This window comes from Bombus fervidus, chromosome 8 (genome assembly GCF_041682495.2).
Source record: "Bombus fervidus isolate BK054 chromosome 8, iyBomFerv1, whole genome shotgun sequence".
NCBI classification, from domain to species: Eukaryota; Metazoa; Arthropoda; class Insecta; order Hymenoptera; family Apidae; genus Bombus; species Bombus fervidus.
Genome location: NC_091524.1, coordinates 14,597,656 through 14,616,094, shown reverse-complemented (window position 1 = coordinate 14,616,094; position 18,439 = coordinate 14,597,656). Strand labels below are relative to the sequence as shown.

Sequence of the window (18,439 nt, the reverse complement as noted above, 5' to 3'; positions counted from 1 at the left end):
GGCAACGTAACAATGAATCCAAGTGTATCTTAAAGTCACGAAACGCCAGAGACAAAGACAGGTTCTCCCAAGAGTAACTCACCTGTTTCACAACCTGCGTGACGTATCATACCGCACCGTGTCACGTGACAAGCTTTACCTTCCAACATTCGTAGGTGGTAGTAGTAATAATACTATAGTGGTGTATGGTAAGTATGGTAGTGGGCAGTGGGCCTGGGGAACGACGCGAGGTAAGGCGCGATTACTGAAAAGACAGCAGGAATATAACGAGTCGAGAGCCAGTCAAACCGCGCCCAACGTGACGCCAGGTGATCATCTTGTAGCAACGAAACTCCTTTCTACGACATACATACGTTTCGTTATACGTATATCTTATAGATCACAGAGAACCCTACGATACCATTGAACGATCGTTTTTTCGAGCGTAACGAAATTCGAACGTACATCGTGTAGCAGTCTATTAAGAAATACATAGTGTAAAGTGTGACTTAAAGTGATATACCAAGATTTAGTGGTGAAAAGATTTTCTCATCGTATTGGTCGGATGCGTGAGAATGAACGGCATCTTTCTGATCGTGGTTGGCGAAGAGTTTGACGAAGGGAGAGTAACGGCAGCGATGGAAACGAGTCGCCACAGTCGAGCTCCGATCTCTCGCGCGTGAAGGAGCACGCCGAGAGAGGAAAGGTTAACGCTCGAATTTAAAATACAGTGCACTTTTCTGCGTTTGCGTACTGGTTCCGGCATTGGAGTGTTCGATTTTGATCGTGATTTACGGATCTCAGCTGAGCACGTCCGTTGAAAGTCCGTAATTTCAACGAACTTAATCAAAATACATTTCCATGAAATTAAATCAATTCTGTCAGTGAATTCTAAAAAGATAATTTGTAATATCGAAATATACAATGAGTAAGAAGATTCTAAATACCCGAAGAACGTGATCGATTGTAGCGACAATTGGAAATGTATCGTACATAATGTAATATACATAGTAATACCTTGTCGTGGCTCTTTACGAACGCCGAGTATGACATATCGATAGTAATCAGCGGTGGCATCGGCGTGATGACTACGGTCAGTGAAAGTATAGTAGAATTTGATTACGCGTTACATGGATCGAATCATCGTGTGACGCATCCTAGTATCGCGATAAATAACGAAGATCTATAAAACGAAATCTGCGCCAAACATAGAAAATTGCTATATTTTTTGGGAATAGCGTATTACTCTATCGATAAATATATGTATATGGTTATCTCATTTTAAAAACCGGCGTATGTTTATTTATCGAAATGTCGCAACAAGTGTCATCAAGGTGTAACGAAGTTTCTAAACGAAACACCGAAGAACATAAAAGTTCAGGAACTGCTGTCGTTCATAATATTAGCGATAGTGACTATTACAAAGTGAAATTATAAATAAAGTATTGTTTAAGAAAAATTCAAATTATAATTAAGAAGAAAGACTGCCGAAAGTGCATAAGCGAAAGAAAATGCGTATTCTGTGTTTGCTACTGACATTTCTGACTGTTTACGGACAGTCGGACGAAGGCTACGATCAATCTTCTATTTATTATACCGAGCCAACTTTCATCAACGCGAGTAATAGCAATGCCAATGGTGGTTTGTCGGAGTTGCACGGTGGTCGTATTGTCCGGGGCCAGAGATTGTTGGAAAGATCGAAGAGCCCTTATCTGGTGCGCGAAGATTTGTTCGTGGAACGCGAGGGCGAGCTAGTGATAGAACCGGGGGTAGAGATCCGGTTTGGTCCCATGATCGGAATCACGGTTCGTGGTATCATAACTGCAAAGGTAATACTTAAAAAAACGGTACAATACTAAGTTTATCCCTGCTACGTTCGTTCGGCCATTTTCGTCCCAGTTATATTTTTCTAGCGTTAAAAAATATTTCCGCGCGTACTTTCGACAAAATATGAACAAAATTTCCTATTGGTACGCATGATTATTCGTTTCGATCTTATCGAAATGCAAATCTTGTTGAGATACGAACAAAATATTTTAGAAAATGTAAGCGAGTATAATAAACATCGATAATGTAGGATAAACATCGATGTTTGCCGATTGACAATTTTCGCATAAAAGTTACCGACAGAACAGAATAAATTTCTGCGAAAAATAGAAAGGAGAGAAATGTTATAAGGTAACTTAAACGAATAAATTGCAGAGATTACAAAGGAAAAAAAAAAAAAAGAAAACGAATTAATTAGAGATAAGAACGCGAACCATCGTTATAAACGTTCATACAGATACGAACAAACTAACGTTGAATGAACGTGAGTCATCCAGACGTACGATTGTGCACGTGTTATTGGTGTTGTTACGAACATGCCAGAAGTGACGGATGGCAATAATTCAAATTCGCGGAAAATTTTACGACTATACTTCCAGTTAGATTTCGCCATAACACGCAAGAAGGCCCGTCTTTACGTTCCTCTGAGAACCTATTCTTGTAATCGGTACCCTGCTTGCCTCTCTCTTAATAATAATTTTTCTTCGTGATTGTAACATTTCCCGACTAAACCAAGATAAATGTAAACTTACTCGGAATCGATATTGTGGAATTGATAAGCGATAAGAAGCTACAGCTACGTTTTTCATACATCGGCCTATATACCGATGATTCAGATTCACGGAAGACCGTATACTACGTAAACGCTTGTTATTAATTGTTACGCATCTCTTTTATTAAATAATTGAACGATATCTTTGTCGATCGATTTTTTAAAAAACAAAACGTAGAATTATATTTTTTACTTTCACAAGTTAAAGCAATATAAACTTTGCTAAAAAGACTTTTCTCCTTTTTAAACTTTGATCTTCATCGCGAATTGTAACGCTTGTAGACAAATCGTAAGAATTAATTTGTTACTCTTAACGGTTTAATGGAAAGTATCGTTAATCCATCGCGAAGCCTTCTATCGTAAACTACTACGATTGCTATGATTATGAAATCAAAAGAGGAATTAATAGAGACAGTTATATAGAAAGGAAAAATAGAGAAAAATTGCAGATATAACGCAGCTGTAACGGAAATGAAACAACGCGTAAGAATATAGAGATCCCTAAATGAAGAATTTATTACGTCCGATAGATTGGCAATCGGTAATACGAGACATGTCGATTTTTCTTTTAAGAATTGCATTATACGCCTTCGTACAAGGAAATCTTATCCCCGAGGAATAGGTTCCCGTGGTAATTCTATACGTATACGTTTTAAATCTGTCTTTCCGGTACAATTAGAATCCGCTTGACTCTCGAATACCCCTTAAGATCGTTTCGCCTCTTGTTACGCGCTACTTAGCTCCGGTTCGTTCGAACGTTGCTTCTTTCGACTCCTTTCCGGAAGAGCAACGGTTGTCGGTAGAAGGTTTCACGATTTACAAATAACGAGGAATAATTAACGGTGTAACTGTTCGTCGTTCCGCGAGACAAACTTGAAAGTAAAGTTAAGACTTGCAAAACCGAACGGATAGCGGAAGAGGAGCACGATATTAATTCACAGTCAGGACATATCCAAATTTCTTCTCAATATTCTTTCGAATAATCCCATCTTTCGTTCGTTTCAGCTTTAAATTTATTTTATCTCTTATCGTATACTTTCAAATTATTGTACAACGCGATAGTGTAAAATAAAATCTAGGAACTTTGAAAGGAAAATTGACCGGTGCGAAAGAAAATGAAGAATCTTGTAATCATTTCTTTTTTTTAGATATACCGGGCATAGTTTAATGTTAGTTTAAGCTAAGTTTAAAGAAACTTAGAAGACAGTTTCTCTTAAAATATTAAAAATCTGCTTGATCGCTACTAAGCAGAGTAATATCGGAGGGCGAAAATAGGAAAACTGCAGGAAGGCTAGTTTTCGGTGAAAGAAAAAAGCACGGAAAAGGGAATTGAGACGAGGGGATAGAATGTCTCTGTCAAAGGACTCTGAATGACCGGAAATTCCAGAAACACGCGAGCTGAGCTGATTGTTAGTTTATTCGCATCACGTAGCGGCAACGCACAGATCGAGCTCGTTGCGACCGCTCGTTGGGTATATGCGTACACGGGCTGTTGCACAGAATGGGTATTATTAATATTCCGGTAGTCCGAGAACAAATACTTTCCCGTTGGAAGAGACTTGTTTCCAATCTGATTAGGTATCTTATCTTCTTTTCGAATTTTTTGTCTTTTTCGAGAGATAAGCATCTAGATAGGGCCTCTAGGATGGTTCGAGTAGACACTGAAATTCTGCGTATTATAAATTAGTTCTATAAGATAAATATTTACTACCTGTACAGATTTAGTCCCAGACTGCGAATTTTCACGTGAATTTATATTTTCGAAAAAAAAAAAAAGAAATGCGATTAAGATAGACAGAAATTTAGGTTTACCTAAAGAAATTTAGGTTTGGTGGCTCGATGCAAGAACTACCAATGATTTGCATTTAAAGATATGTTGAAAAGTTCGTGTTCAAATAATTTCTGATACAGAAATTATTTGCTGCCGTTTCAAATTTCTTTCCTAATGCGAAAAAGCAGGACTACAGCTTACGTTACTTGTGTTTTATATTGATAAATAAAATTTGAAATTGTAGTTTTTTTATATAGAGTATACAATTGTTTACAAACTCGACACCGGGTTTATATTCGTTTTTACAAAAATATTACGTTGTCGCTTGTTATTTTTATTAGATATATAATGGATATACTTTTACGTATTACGTGCATTCTATGGATTTTCGTATCTTTCAATTTCTCTCAACTGTCTGAAATCAAGATTCTGTTCCATATTTCTGTCTTATCCTTCCCAAGGATTCGTCCGCTGCCCGCTTCTAGCTGATTTTCCACGTTAGTCCTTTATCTTTTTCCACGTTATTCCACGTGTACTTATTTAAGACAGTTAATTTGATTCCTCGTTTGTAGAACTCTATCGCCTCTAAAATCCGTTGCCTAAACACGCTCGCGCGAAACACCGTTCGGATATAAGGAAAAACTTTGTACTTCAAACTAAATTCTATATTTAATAATAAAGAAATATTATTTGAAATTAAATTCTGTATTTTTTCGTGCACGAAGGATTACACCGAAAGTGGAAAAGTTCCTCGCCATTTCTAATTATAGCGTAGACTCGCGTGACGAACATCCGATAGGCGTTTAAAGGCTGGAAGGTGGAATTGTTCACCGGCGATGTAGAAACGAGGCTCTGTAACCGGGGTTAAGAGAAAACGAGTGGAAGTAATCCATTTACACCGGATTTCTGATCGTGGCGCTTCCGCGAGGGCAGTCGGCAAAAGCTGTTGCGAGGAAGAGGTAGTTAATAGGTCGATCAAAGAACGAGACACGGAATGGCGAGCACACAATGTGAAAAAAGCACGGACGAGCGAATCAACTCTGTAGGCTGTGCCGCCTCCACCACGCGATGCGTCTTAGGTCACGGATCAAACAGCGGTTCTTGGCCCGAACTGTTAACCTACGACCTCGCTAATCCTCTTACGTTCCAACTCGGACGAGACCTTCCCTTCACCTTGTGCGCGTGCACGAATCATTCTCGACTACGTAGTCCTATTAACTCGTAACTTGGTGATTAATTTCTCAGAGAATGGACATTTATTCGTAGTCTACGATCTACGACTGTAGCGAAGGTTACGAGGCTTCTCTCTATCTCCGACAGAATCTTCGCCCATTTCTTATCCCAGTACTCATTGGAATGGAGAATTTTGAAAGTTTCGCCAGTCGATGATCCGATAAATAAAATTACCAAGAGAAGGATTAAATACCGCGTAGCATAGCGAACGTGGCGTATCACCGAGTATCAGCGAATTCTAAAAAACGCATTTATAGAAGTTCGAACGAAGAACGATAGCTACTAGGAGGAGTCCGCGAATCCCTATTACACGAACCGTAAGGGTAGCAAGGACTAGAAGGGAGTAAACGATGTTCTTCTACCGTACTCGATATCGAATATCTAATGTAGAATACTAAGCGAATATCAAATATCATATAGCCAAAGTTGTAGCGAATTCCAAATTTACAGTGCTCGATATCGAGCCTTAAATACCGTACCAATATGTACGTGTAAATATCAATTCGATCGATACTTATTTATAGTTGATATATGATTTATGATTAAGGGTGAACCACAAGCTCCAATTTTATTAACCGGAGTAGAAGCGAATAATCAAGTTCATCCTATCGAACCGCCGCCTTCGATACGACTGGTCGATGGACCAACTCCGTACGAAGGTAGATTAGAACTGTTACATCGTGGTGACTGGAGAGCTGTCTGCACAAATTCGCGAAAGTAAGTAAACTCAATTTGCGTAAACGTAATTCGAGCAAAGATTTAGCATTTCTATATCTATGCCTTCTTGGCACGTTAATTGAATTAATACGTTGATGCGTAGCTGGACAAGGGCTGATCTAGAGACAGCATGCAGGCAGCTTGGTTTCCAAGGTGGAAGATGGTGGTCGTGGATGGATAGACAATGGCCGGCGAAGCCACGATTGCTTTACGAACAACCAGGTTGCAGAGGCACCGAGTCCTCTTTAACAAGCTGCGAGAAATGGTCCGAAAGGCAGCTCGGTGGCGGTGTTTGTGGTACGGTTTTAACCGAACCTATAAACCTAGACGTAGTTGTAGCGTCCGTGAAAGATCACCAACACCGTACGATTTTCAGATTATCATCCCGATCTTGGAATATCGTGTTTACCGCGGCACGATGGAGCCACGAAAGCGATTAAACATTGGAGAGGCATTCGTTTCGAAGAAGCGTTGTACGATCGACCACTGATCCAAGAAAATACGCTTTACGTACGGAGATCGAAGTCGATTTTACGGAACGTCGTGATCGAGTAAGCGTTTCATAGTTTAGTTAAAATAGCTAGTTTTCGTAGCTCGAAATTTGGAAAACAAATTCAGATGAATTTTGGCTTATGAATTATAGCAAATTATATATAAAATTGGACGATGCTAGAAAAGAGAGATTGGTGATCGTATCGCGAATTATAAAAATCTGTTGGATCGATCACGATTTCTCTAAAATTAAATATCGAAGACGAGCGTTACGTCTATCGACGATCGAAGCTAACGAACAGCTTTTAGTAACATCGTTTCTGTTTAAAAGGCATGCAGGGACAGGTCGGGAATATAATGTTACGGCAGCGATCGAAGTCGAGGGTGTTCCACCGCAAATGGACTCGATTTCGGTTATTCATGCTGCCTTTACCGGCATTAATGTCACTACGCCGGATGGCCCTGTCATAATCAACAATAGTACCATTCAAAACAACAGAGGTAACTTTATTCCTAGTCTCGTCCGATAGAAGTATTCGAATTCCACTTTGTCGTTAATTTTTATATTACTAATTAACGATTAATTCGCAGGATATGGAATTTACGTGAATAGTTCATCGGGAATGGCGCGTATCGATGATTGTAGTATATTGGATAACGGAGCCGATGGAATCAAATACGTTCATTTCGACGAACGACCCGATGACAAATTAGACCGTACAGAGGTGTTCGATTTGTGTACATTTCCAACTACGGCCAGTCAAACATTTCCTGTTATAATATCTATGGAACAGAGCAAATATGCGCCTAACATAAAACGTTGCCCACAAGTAAATGAATTTACAAATTATCGTACAAATAGCGATAGAAGATACGAAGAGAGTACCATCTCTGGTATAATGTTAATTTTAGCACATCTTTACGAGACCAGGACACGTGTTGACTATGCACTTTTTGCAAATGAAGACTGACAGAAACAACAGTGCTATGATAGAAGTATACGATGGTATAGGCGAAGCGGAAAAATTGCTAGCCAGGGTGAGAGTAAAGAATGGCACGTTACCTCAGAGCGTGGCTACGACTCGACAAAATTTGTATGTAAAATTCGTCGCCGAACCACGTACGAATACCATCGTTTTCGTGCGATTGTCTTCCGGTTATAGTAAGCTCGCAAATAATTAAAATTTCATCTTAACTTTCTATGTTTCTATCTTTTCTATCTCTAATTTCTATATCTCCAATTTTATTCCAGAAAAGACGTACGATCTAAACGTGACTGGAAGTATCATAGCCGGTAACAATGGAAGAGGAATCGCGGTAGAGAAACTACGATCAGCCTTGCACGTCCACGAAACCTCTGTATCCAGCAATAAATATTTGGCCGGCGTGCACGTGTCGGGCGGCGCTGCGGATGTGAATATTACGAGCAGTCGCGTATCTTTTAATACGGGAGACGGCGTGAACATTACCCTTACCGGAGGAAATCGCAATGTGTCTCGGACAAGTATTTCCTCTAATCAGGGCTACGGTTTTGCAGTATGGTTGAATGACAGTTCCACTACCGAATACGTCTACTTTAATCAGACTACCGTAGTTGAATATTCGCAGATATTTCGCAACAAAGATATCGGCATCCTAGTGAGTATATTCTAAGAAAAATGAATCGGCAGAAATAGATCTTTATCGAAGCCTTATTTCGCGAATGTTCTGAGAAATTAAGAAGCTCCTCTTATAATTTGGAGAATAGCAATTCCGTTAATATGGATGGCTGCATGAACTTATAAAAAAAGACAAAATCGATTAAAGAAAGAAATCACAGTTAACGTTCGTATTATTTATAGGTTGGTAATGCAACTGGCAATTCGTACGTGAACGTGACGGGTAACTGGTTCAATAGTAGTTCCGAGACTGCGGTGCAAATAGGATCTAGTTGGAGACACGACGAAGGATTATTAAAACTTCAAATTGGCCACAATTCTTTCATACAGAATACAAAATTTGGGATCAAATTGAGTCCTGCTCTCAATTTAAAAGCAACGATAGAATACAATTACTTCAGAGAGCAGTCTAGCGGTTGTATACTGATCAAGAATCCTCTCTACGAGGAATTTAACATCTTGCCCGCGGACATCGTTGTCAGACACAACGAATTTTACAATAACCGTGGTGCCTTCGTAGTCAGCATCGGTCTTTCACCCTATAGCGATGTACAGAGATTATTGTTCACTAGAAATTTTTTGCGCGACAATCGTGTCCGAGAACTGTTCGACAGTAGGAACGCTGTGAGATCCAGATTAATTCCGCGTTCTAGAGTCGCGGCTGTAGTCGTTGTTTCGTCGAGCAACGTCGAGGTTTTCCGTAATATTTTACATAATCCCGAATCGCGATACGAAATTGGCTCTCACCTAGAAGATCAGAGTAAGATTATAAATTGTACTTACAATTGGCTTGGATTTGCCGAAGAGAATAAGATATTCGAAAGATTATTCCATAGGTTTGTACCGTTTAATTTTACATTTGTTTTATAAACTTTATGATAGACCAATTTTATAAACTTTTTAATGTACCGTTCCATTTTAGAAAAGACAGATACAATCTCGCCAAGATCGAGTACTTGCCGTACTTGTTACATAGCAGCAATCCAGGGGCCAACACGATCATCTCGAATCCAACATTCGTTCCACGATTCGTTACACCCGGTACAAACTTGGTCGGTGGCGAAGTGGATGGTCGCGAATTTTTAAACTCTGGAGAATACATCGTTGAGAGGGATATCAACGTGCGACCAGGTGGAAAATTGATTCTGCATCCTGGGGTCACTTTACGTTTCCCACCAGCTGTGGGAATGATGGTTGCTGGAACGTTAGACGCTCGTGGGATAAGGCCAAGCGATATCCTGTTCACTTTGAAAGAAGAACTTCTTATGGATTCGGACAACGAGACTCTTACGAGCCAAGCATTCAGTGGACTAAATGAAATGGAGTCCGTACCTGTGAGGCTTCTTGGAGGAAAGACGAATCTTGAGGGAAGATTACAGGTAAAATTATTTACCATTATCGACGAAACGCTGAATCAAATGGAATTATAATCCATAGGAAATTGAAGTAAAATTATAAAATCAAGAGAAAAGAGAAGAATTGTACAACTTTGAATTGCACTATGGAATTCTTACGTATGTTTAACAGGTAAAAGTAGGAGAAAAATGGGGAACGGTATGCAATTACGGTTGGACGATCCGAGACGCGGCTCTAGTGTGTCACCAATTAGGTCTCACTTTAGATCCAGATAATTGGCTGCTGGAACGTTCGCAAATTCCAAACGCTGGTATCAACGAGGACATTATTTTAAGCAACGTTAGATGTACCGTGGACGATAACGATATATCAAAGTGTAAAGCAGAAACAGAGCAGAACTTTGAGAATTCTTGCACTCACGAGAACGACGTGGGTGTTAGATGTTCGGAAGCTGCGTGGGCGGGTCTTCGATTGGGACCGTTAGCCCTGAGAAGCGACCTTCAATTCGTAACGATAGAAAAAGCAGGACTGCTTGACTACACAACAAATTCCTTCAAGCCAGGTCCGTCTTATATAACCATTTAAAAAGTTTTTTAAAATTTTTATAAAATACGATTATAAAAGATGATTGCGTTTGCACAGCTCTTCAAATCGATTTTGCAAGACATTCGTTGGACAGTGTTAGAATAATCGACAATCTGCAAGACGGTCTAGGAATTTTATATTCGGACATATACTCGGTGGATGCTGTGAACACTGTGAAGAACAGCGATTTCTCGCAAAACGGGGGCAGTGGGATCAGTTTCAAACAATTGGGAATGGAAATCGTCAATTCTCGGATCGAGAACAATAAAGTCGCGGGGATAAGGCACAATCCTGCCCTTTCTGCGGTTCAACAAAGAGAATTCGCTGGATGGTTCCTACGTATGCCAGATTTAATCGATTCGTCGTATAATCCAGTAGTCGTACCGTATAACGCGAGAGACATTGAATTGTCTAACGAAGAAACTAAATATATGATAACTGTCAAAGTTACCGGTGATCCTATTCGACAACGTATTGCCATTAAAGTAAGTGTATCGAAAGCAATCACACTCCTTTCTGTTTTTACAAAGAAATAATTAAAAAATACTTCTCTGATTCTACAGTGCACTCCAGGATACGTTATCGGTATTCAACTTTTAAATCCCATCGAAAATCGTAGTACAGAACAGATCGTTCTACATGATTCGCAATATGTCGATCCTAGTCGGGAAAGTTGGAACTTGAAACGCGATTTGGCAATATTCCCTGTAACATCGACCTCTTATGCTGTGATTTTGGAATACGATAGCGGCACCAACGCACTTGGAGGGGCTGTTGTTGTTCTCACGGCTCTTCAAGCTCCGATACAGGTATGGGAATCAGAATATTCAAACGTTTGTAACATCGAAGATATATAAAATATTATTTACAGGATGTACGAAACAAAATCGTAAGAGGCCCGATCCCAAAGTTGCTAGTAACCAAGTCCAAAATCAAGAACAATAAGAAAGGTATACTCGCGTCATTTTACAATCGGTATCTGGATGAAATTGGCGATCATTTTCTTCGAAAGGCAAACGAAACTATACAATTGGTCGCTTGTGAGATTTCTCACAACCAGGAGCAAGCTATTTACGTGCATTCGCCTTACTGGAACATTTACCAGACGAATATGTCTGAAATCGCGATTCACATTAACGACAGCTTGATCACAGACAATGGTAAAGGAATATACCAATTCAGTCGCGATGCAAGACATTCGAATAATCTTTTCCATTGGATAATGCAAGATAGTACGATCGAAAGAAACAGAAGGGGCGGCTTCGAAGTGATATTGCCTGATGTGTGGCAGTACAACGAGAATTTCACGCACACTTTATATTTTGATAACAATACCTGGCGAAACAACGAGCAGTTTGGCTTTGTAATCGATGGGCACTATGCCACCTTGAACATGTCCAATAATAGATTCGAGGGAAATCAATGTAAAACTGGTTTGATTTCCATTCAAGGAATGGAGAAAAAAATGCAGATTAATAACAATTACATCGAGAGCAATACCGGAGGCTATATGGTGGAATTCAAGGCAGACAGCCAATCAGAAATTTTGGGAAACGTCGATGCGCGTTTTTATAACAACGAAGTCAAGCGAAATACCTACGATCCAGCTAGTATGGGACCACGTCGTACAGACGATAGTCCTAGTTACGTTGTTGGGTTTCATGGTATACAGAAAGTGCAAATAAATAGAAATTTATTTGGCGATAATTCTTTGGATTACGAATTATTGGCTGGCATTAGAACAGCTAAAATTAACAACGAAGTTGATGTATCGGAGAATTGGTGGGGAACTGATAACGATACTAAAATCAGGTATTAATTTATCTATATAACAAACATTAATCTATAATTAATTTATTCGTCTCGTCGTATCTCATATAAATATTCGTTATTCACAGACAAAGTATTTTCGATTTTGATGATTGGAATGATCACGCAGTTGCCAACTACCGACCTTTCTTAACCAGCGATTCATTTGATTCTTCGGTGTCTGCATCCTGGCAGATTGGAAAGGAAATAGATCTAGATAATTTAGGTGGACGCATAGTAGAAAATCTGTCCATTCATTCTAGGGACAAGCCTTACGTTGTAAAATCTGACATCACGATCATGCCAGAAGCCACATTGCACGTTTATCCGGATGTTGTTATGGAATTTGCACCCAACGTTGGGATTCTTGTTCTTGGTACGTTGAAAGCTGTAGGTGCACCTGGTCACGAGATAATAATGAAACCGATGGAACGCGAAGACGTCGGTGACTCTACGAGCGCAAAGTTAAGAAAAAGTGGAAATATAATTTCCGTGTCGGATGAAACTATCCGTCTTTGTAAAGATGGACGATGTTCGTCCCTGTACAACGAAGGTAAAACTTTTTTAAACAAATATAGTGATATAATAAATATACATTCGTTTTTTTTTTATACAAGCTAGGATATTCATTTTATTATATTCATATAGGATTCTTGGAATTCTTCAATAGAACAACCTTACAGTGGATACCCTTGTGCGACACTAGATTTACCGAAAGAAATGCACAAGTAGCCTGTCGACAGTTGGGCCACGACTCGCTTAACGTCTATGTATCCTATGATCGTAGATACGAACTTCATCCTGGTTCTTTGATACGCGTTTGGTCTTGGCCTGAACCATTGCAGGTAAATAAAAGTACACCGTTTAAAGCAATCGTTCTCCGTTTTGAGTGCTGTATCGAGTAATCTCGTATTTCTCTTTTCTCGACGTTCTATATACACATATACCAGATATTTTAACGTAACATTGCAGTGTACCGGAAAAGAAGTGAAATTGGAAGATTGTCAAATTAGACTAAACGGCCAATTATACGGGCACCGGCACGAATGCCCATGGGACAGTCAGTTCGTCTTCATAAATTGTGGGAAACGTAATCTGGACGATTCGCATGACTATTGGGGCGGAATACGGATCGCCAACAGCGAATTCGAGCGTCATTTGTACGAGCATCGTATTCACGATGTTGTGACTCACGAAACAGTAAGACGCGTCGAGTCGGTGTTAAAATACATTAAGATCATCGGTGCTGGTATTTTGCATTTTGAGAAATCAGCTGCTCTGCAAACGATTATGAAATCTCCGACGATAACGCACGTTAACATAACTCGTAGCGCTTATCACGGCATTAACGTGATATCGCCGACCCATACAGTTCGTATCGAATAACGTTGCTCCTTTATTATTGACTAGATCTTTTTATTATTTTATTAATACATTTGTTAATCTTGTAGGTCGAATTATTATTCAACGTTATCGATAACGTGCTTGGAAACGGTGTGAATTTACTGTCAATAACGGGCGAAGGTCGCGAGGCGGATGAAAGTTCGTTTACTCCGATTAAAGATCTTAGTATTCCTTATCATTTGTTCAGCATGATCGATATTTGCGATACTACTAAAGAAATTACACTGGAGGAACGAGTTATAGTTTATTACAAATACGACAATCATCCTGTGAATTGTGTCAAGATCTTTCGCAGTGCTTACAGGGCAAAACCTTTTGGATTTAGGTATCCATTTTTCCTAATAGAATACATATCCTTCTTTAATCGTATCAAATTTAATTTACATCGTTTTAGGCTTTTGCAATTTAATTTGTTTAATTCTACTGGAAAGCCGGGCCGAACCGATAGCATTACTTTATACGACGGAGACATTTATAATATCACTGCCAAAAGTATAGGCCACTTGGAAGCTAATAGTCTCGATGAAAAGAAATTATTCAGAACTCAGGGACCAAGCCTTAGTATAAGATTATTCGCCAATGGTGCAAGCAACGTACATGGATTTATCGCGGAAGTAGTTACTCTACCGATCTCTGCTATTGGATTCAGTAAGGAAAATTATTATGTAACTCGAATATGGAATATCGATGTCGTACTCTTCTTCCTATATATATATATATATATATATACATATTTTTTTTCATTATTCAGATCGTGATGTGCAACATAACATTTCCTATTCTGTGATAACTAACTGCCGTGAAGGAGCGATTAAATATGCTAGTGCTGGCGAAGTGAACGCTATAATGACCCTTGAACGTAATCAATTCACAAATAATTGCGAGAAACTGTATGGTAATTTTTCAACCTGCAAGTCAGCTGTATGGTTGGATGTCCAAAATACTCAATCTTTGTACTTTAGAGTAAGCATCCCAATATTTGTTAAAGTATCTTTTGATTACTTAAAATGTGCGTGTCTTTTTCAATATATTATGTTCGATATGATAGAACAACGTTGTTCGACAAAACCAAGGTGGTCTTTCGATTCGAGCCGATTCTAGAGGCTCTGCGACTTCGTTGGAAGGATGGATTCATAATAATCTTTTTGCAGAAAATTTCAACAAACCTGCTCTGTATGTAAGAAGGAACAACATCTCCAATGACGCTAGTGAACAGAAAGGTTATTCAAATATTTTTCAGATACGTGGAGGGTCGACAAAGCAGTCCCTATCAAGAAGTCATTATATTCAGAAACTATTTTACAAAGAACAATGCTCTCTATGATAATAACATTGTCCTAAAACAAGTAGTCAGCAATATGACTCTGAATTATTTGCACGCCAATCTTGGTGCGCATCTCTTGGAAATCTCTGGATTCGAAGGAGTTCGTTTACCTATCTATCAAAGCACATCTCACAATGGATTCTATAAGTACGCGCCTCTTCTTCGACGTTCGATATTTCAAACAACAACAAATTTCATTCGTAAATTCTATGAAAAATTATTTCAGAAATTACGCGATGGACCGTGATGGCCGTAGCACGATAGTCGCAGGAACCCCTGGCCAACAATACGTGGATAACGTTTTCTTTAATCCAGACAACGATTACGAAATGCTTACGACGAATAGATCACAGTATGCATAATACCATATATTGTTTTATAATTGGATGCATAGAGTGTTAATCGTATAATTTTTAATTATACAGACAGTTAGAAATGTGGAGGTCCCATATAGATGCGCGACACAATTGGTGGGGATATAACGAAACCCTAGCTGTTGCTGGTAGAATCAGAGACAGGGGAGATTCTCCAGAACTGTTACAAGTCGACTATCAACCTTTCCATATGAGCAATCAGTCAGTCTTAAATGGCAAATGTCCACCAGCATGGGATTTAGTGGGCGATACATGTTATATATACATCGGTGCTCCCATGGATTTTTTTAGCGCTCGAGAATTCTGTAGAGTGAGTCATCGATCACTGGAATTCTTAGTATGTCCGATCACCTGATTTATAGACTCGTTTAATGAAATTTGTTCCAATGCCGTTAGTCTGTGAACGCGTCCATGCCATTCGTTATGGGCAATTATCTGGAACTTTGGCAATTTCTGCGAAAACAACAAGTTGGATACGATTATTCTGATCGTGCCTGGGTACAACAATTAGATCGTGTGGATAAGTGCACCACTTTCATATATCAGACTATCGAAATCGACTACTGTGCTCAGCCAAGTCCTTTCATTTGTGAAATTGGTAAGTTTTACTATACGTATAATTCTAGGAAAATGTCACGATATATATATGTCGGAGAAGCGTTGTAGTTAGGATTAGGGCCAGGAGCGTGAAACGAATCTTCACTAGAACTATCCATTGTCGTTATACAATCGAGATGCAATTTATTCGCACAAGTGTAGATAGTACAGAGTAGACGGGTAACCAAGGCGATTAAACGCTAATGGTAATGATATTAGGCTCGATAACGAATCAGCGGTCAACGGGATAATGACTACGCTTTACTCGAGGTTTGTATGTGGATCTTGGATAAAAGGTGATCGTGATTGGATAACGAGATCGCACGAGAGAGAACGAACGTTCCGTCGCGGTGATGCTGCAGAGGAAAACTATGACGGAGTATGTCCAAGGGCACGAGATCACCGGATTCGTTGCGGAAAGCCTTCGCTCGGAAAGTAAGGGAAATGGACGTTGCTGTTCGTTGGTTAATTTCTATGTTGGTGGTTAGAAAAGGATGCTAGCCGTCCTTGAGAGAAAGTTGCTAGCGGGAAGCGTCGTACGTGAGGAAAGCGGATCTCCCGTATCTTCCCGTAGTAGGTGACAGATTTATGGACTGTTAGGACAAAGACTGTTTGTCAATCTGAAGGACCTTGGTTAACTAAGTCCTAAGATTTACGGCGGGTCCTCGGCTAGCTGAAAATCTAAAATAACGTCATCAATATCGACATCTGGCGATTATCTTGCCCGAAGGAATAGGGTCTGTGTGTGACGAGTCACGGGGCAGAGGCCGTTGGAATGTTTACTGTTAGGTATCGGTACAACTATTTCTTTTAAGGGGGTCTATGCGATTTTATACCTCTGTTCATCCCGTGACCGTGGCTACGTTTGGCGATTAGTTGTCGCCTCGAGCCCAAACCCATTATCGTGTCCTTTCATCTCCGACATATGTATCTTTCTTTTTTTTAAATTCCAGATCCTAAAGTAAACATCGATCCGCTATCCTGGAGAAAAGACATAGTTGCAGTGGCTGTGTTAGGAGCAGCTGGCGTAGCCCTAGTGTTATTAACAGCTGCTATCGCACTCTGGGTATCCAAGTCGAAGAGGAGGAACCTCGAAAGGCTAGAAAGACGCAATTCGATCAGACAATCTTTGCATTCTTTGCGATCAGTCGGCTCCACCTCTGGTTTCACTGAACTTGCATACAGACGCAAACCTATCGCGGTAAATATTCTTCCGTTGCAAGCAACTCTTCTACTTCTCCGTCGTATCGCACAATTATCATTATGCAAATATTCATTTCAGACGAAACACTCTACAGATACTTTGAATTCCAAGTCGCTAGATTATAGAAGAATGTTAAACGGCGGTAGTATAGACTCGATGGACAAATCTCAATTAAACTCATCCATGGAAGACAATCAAAGCTACGATGTATACGAAGCGCATAATCCAAGATATTCCCCAAGCACTAGCGATTTTAAAGGAGCTGTTCAAAAGTACGGCGCTCCACAAAGCGGGGATAATCCGGTGTTTGATTTGACATATCGCAACGAAGGTTTCAGAAATCATTCCACGTTTGCTTCAAGAACCACCAACGACTGGCCCATTGAATCCATCACGGAAACCACCGCCGACGAAACTCCGGTCGTCGATGCCACCAATGAGAGTTCTTACCTTCATAATACCTCTACCCTTCCATTAAATTCGAGTCTTGCCTTGACTGACTCTATTAGCGAATTGAAACGCGATATCGACGGATCGGCATCGTACAGTACAATGGATTATGATTCGAAACGCAGTTACGATAACGCGACGTTCACACCGAGTCAGACATCAGAGCCTGTACCGGAGTATGCTCCAAACTTTAATCCTCCGATTCCGCCTCATCCTTATCATTATCACGAAGACAGGCCTCGAAGCGAAGCATTGTTAGAAACTAATTTGGATACAGGAGAGGAAAAGCCTTTACGTTCGAAAAGCGAGGCCTTGCTAGAGACTAATTTCGATGTGTTCTTGGCAAACGAGCCAACAGAATTAACGCAACTCTCAGCCGGGGCGCGAAGCAAAAGTCAGCCCTTGGAAACGGCAATGTAAATCGTTAATGGGATGCAATGAAATTGCTTCGTTCGTTGAATTACGTAGGTATTGTAAATTTTAAAAAGAAATACTGCCAGGAACGTATCCACTGGTAGAGTATAATTTTTATCACGTGAAACACGAAGAAAGGACTTGTAGGTGGAAATTGATTATTACTATTCAGCCCACCGAATTTAATACTTAAGCTATTTGAACTCAAGAAGAAAGACACGACAGAACGTTGTCATTTTTTCGAAGAAAAATATTTTACGTCTGCTATCTTCTTGTAGCTGAGATCTCAGTATTCGGGTGGCTCTTAATTTAATAGATGTTAACGGATGAATAAGAAGGAGCTTGTTTTACATTTTATACAAGATGCACTTGCGCACAATCCCAAGTTGTACCTAATTACGTAGTACGTAGTATGTTCACTAATGTATCGACTAAAATGAAACTTTTTATTATACATCGTGTAGAGAGAGCGA

At 39.8% G+C, this 18,439-nt stretch overlaps 1 protein-coding gene across 2 annotated transcripts; it reads left to right on the top strand.

The window, feature by feature from the left end:
• The first annotated feature begins 193 nt into the window (after positions 1-193).
• On the top strand, positions 194-18,433 carry Bark (C-type lectin domain-containing protein bark beetle). 2 transcript variants are annotated; one of them, XM_072008977.1, is made up of 27 exons: positions 194-1,808; positions 6,130-6,299; positions 6,403-6,596; positions 6,676-6,850; positions 7,123-7,292; positions 7,383-7,621; positions 7,704-7,953; positions 8,044-8,429; positions 8,633-9,285; positions 9,372-9,828; positions 9,977-10,367; positions 10,448-10,875; positions 10,954-11,199; positions 11,262-12,202; positions 12,289-12,752; positions 12,848-13,044; positions 13,172-13,570; positions 13,651-13,928; positions 13,998-14,251; positions 14,355-14,566; positions 14,652-14,776; positions 14,844-15,074; positions 15,154-15,279; positions 15,353-15,611; positions 15,698-15,899; positions 16,852-17,099; positions 17,181-18,433. In XM_072008977.1, exons 1-27 carry the CDS (start codon positions 1,491-1,493, stop codon positions 17,970-17,972), a joined length of 8,805 nt encoding a protein of 2,934 aa, XP_071865078.1. In that variant the 5' UTR covers positions 194-1,490; the 3' UTR covers positions 17,973-18,433. The 2 variants fall into 2 exon arrangements, with proteins under 2 accessions (XP_071865078.1, XP_071865079.1); XM_072008978.1 differs by having other exon boundaries at positions 217-308.
• Positions 18,434-18,439: the final 6 nt, after the last annotated feature.

Bases quoted from the DNA above. Each gene is read 5' to 3' on its own strand.
- Bark (XM_072008977.1), top strand. From the start codon at position 1,491: ATGCGTATTCTGTGTTTGCTACTGACATTTCTGACTGTTTACGGACAG. The intron at 13,045-13,171 runs GTAAATAAAAGT...GTAACATTGCAG, and splicing joins CTTGGCCTGAACCATTGCAG to TGTACCGGAAAAGAAGTGAA. The intron at 15,900-16,851 runs GTAAGTTTTACT...TTTAAATTCCAG, and splicing joins TCCTTTCATTTGTGAAATTG to ATCCTAAAGTAAACATCGAT.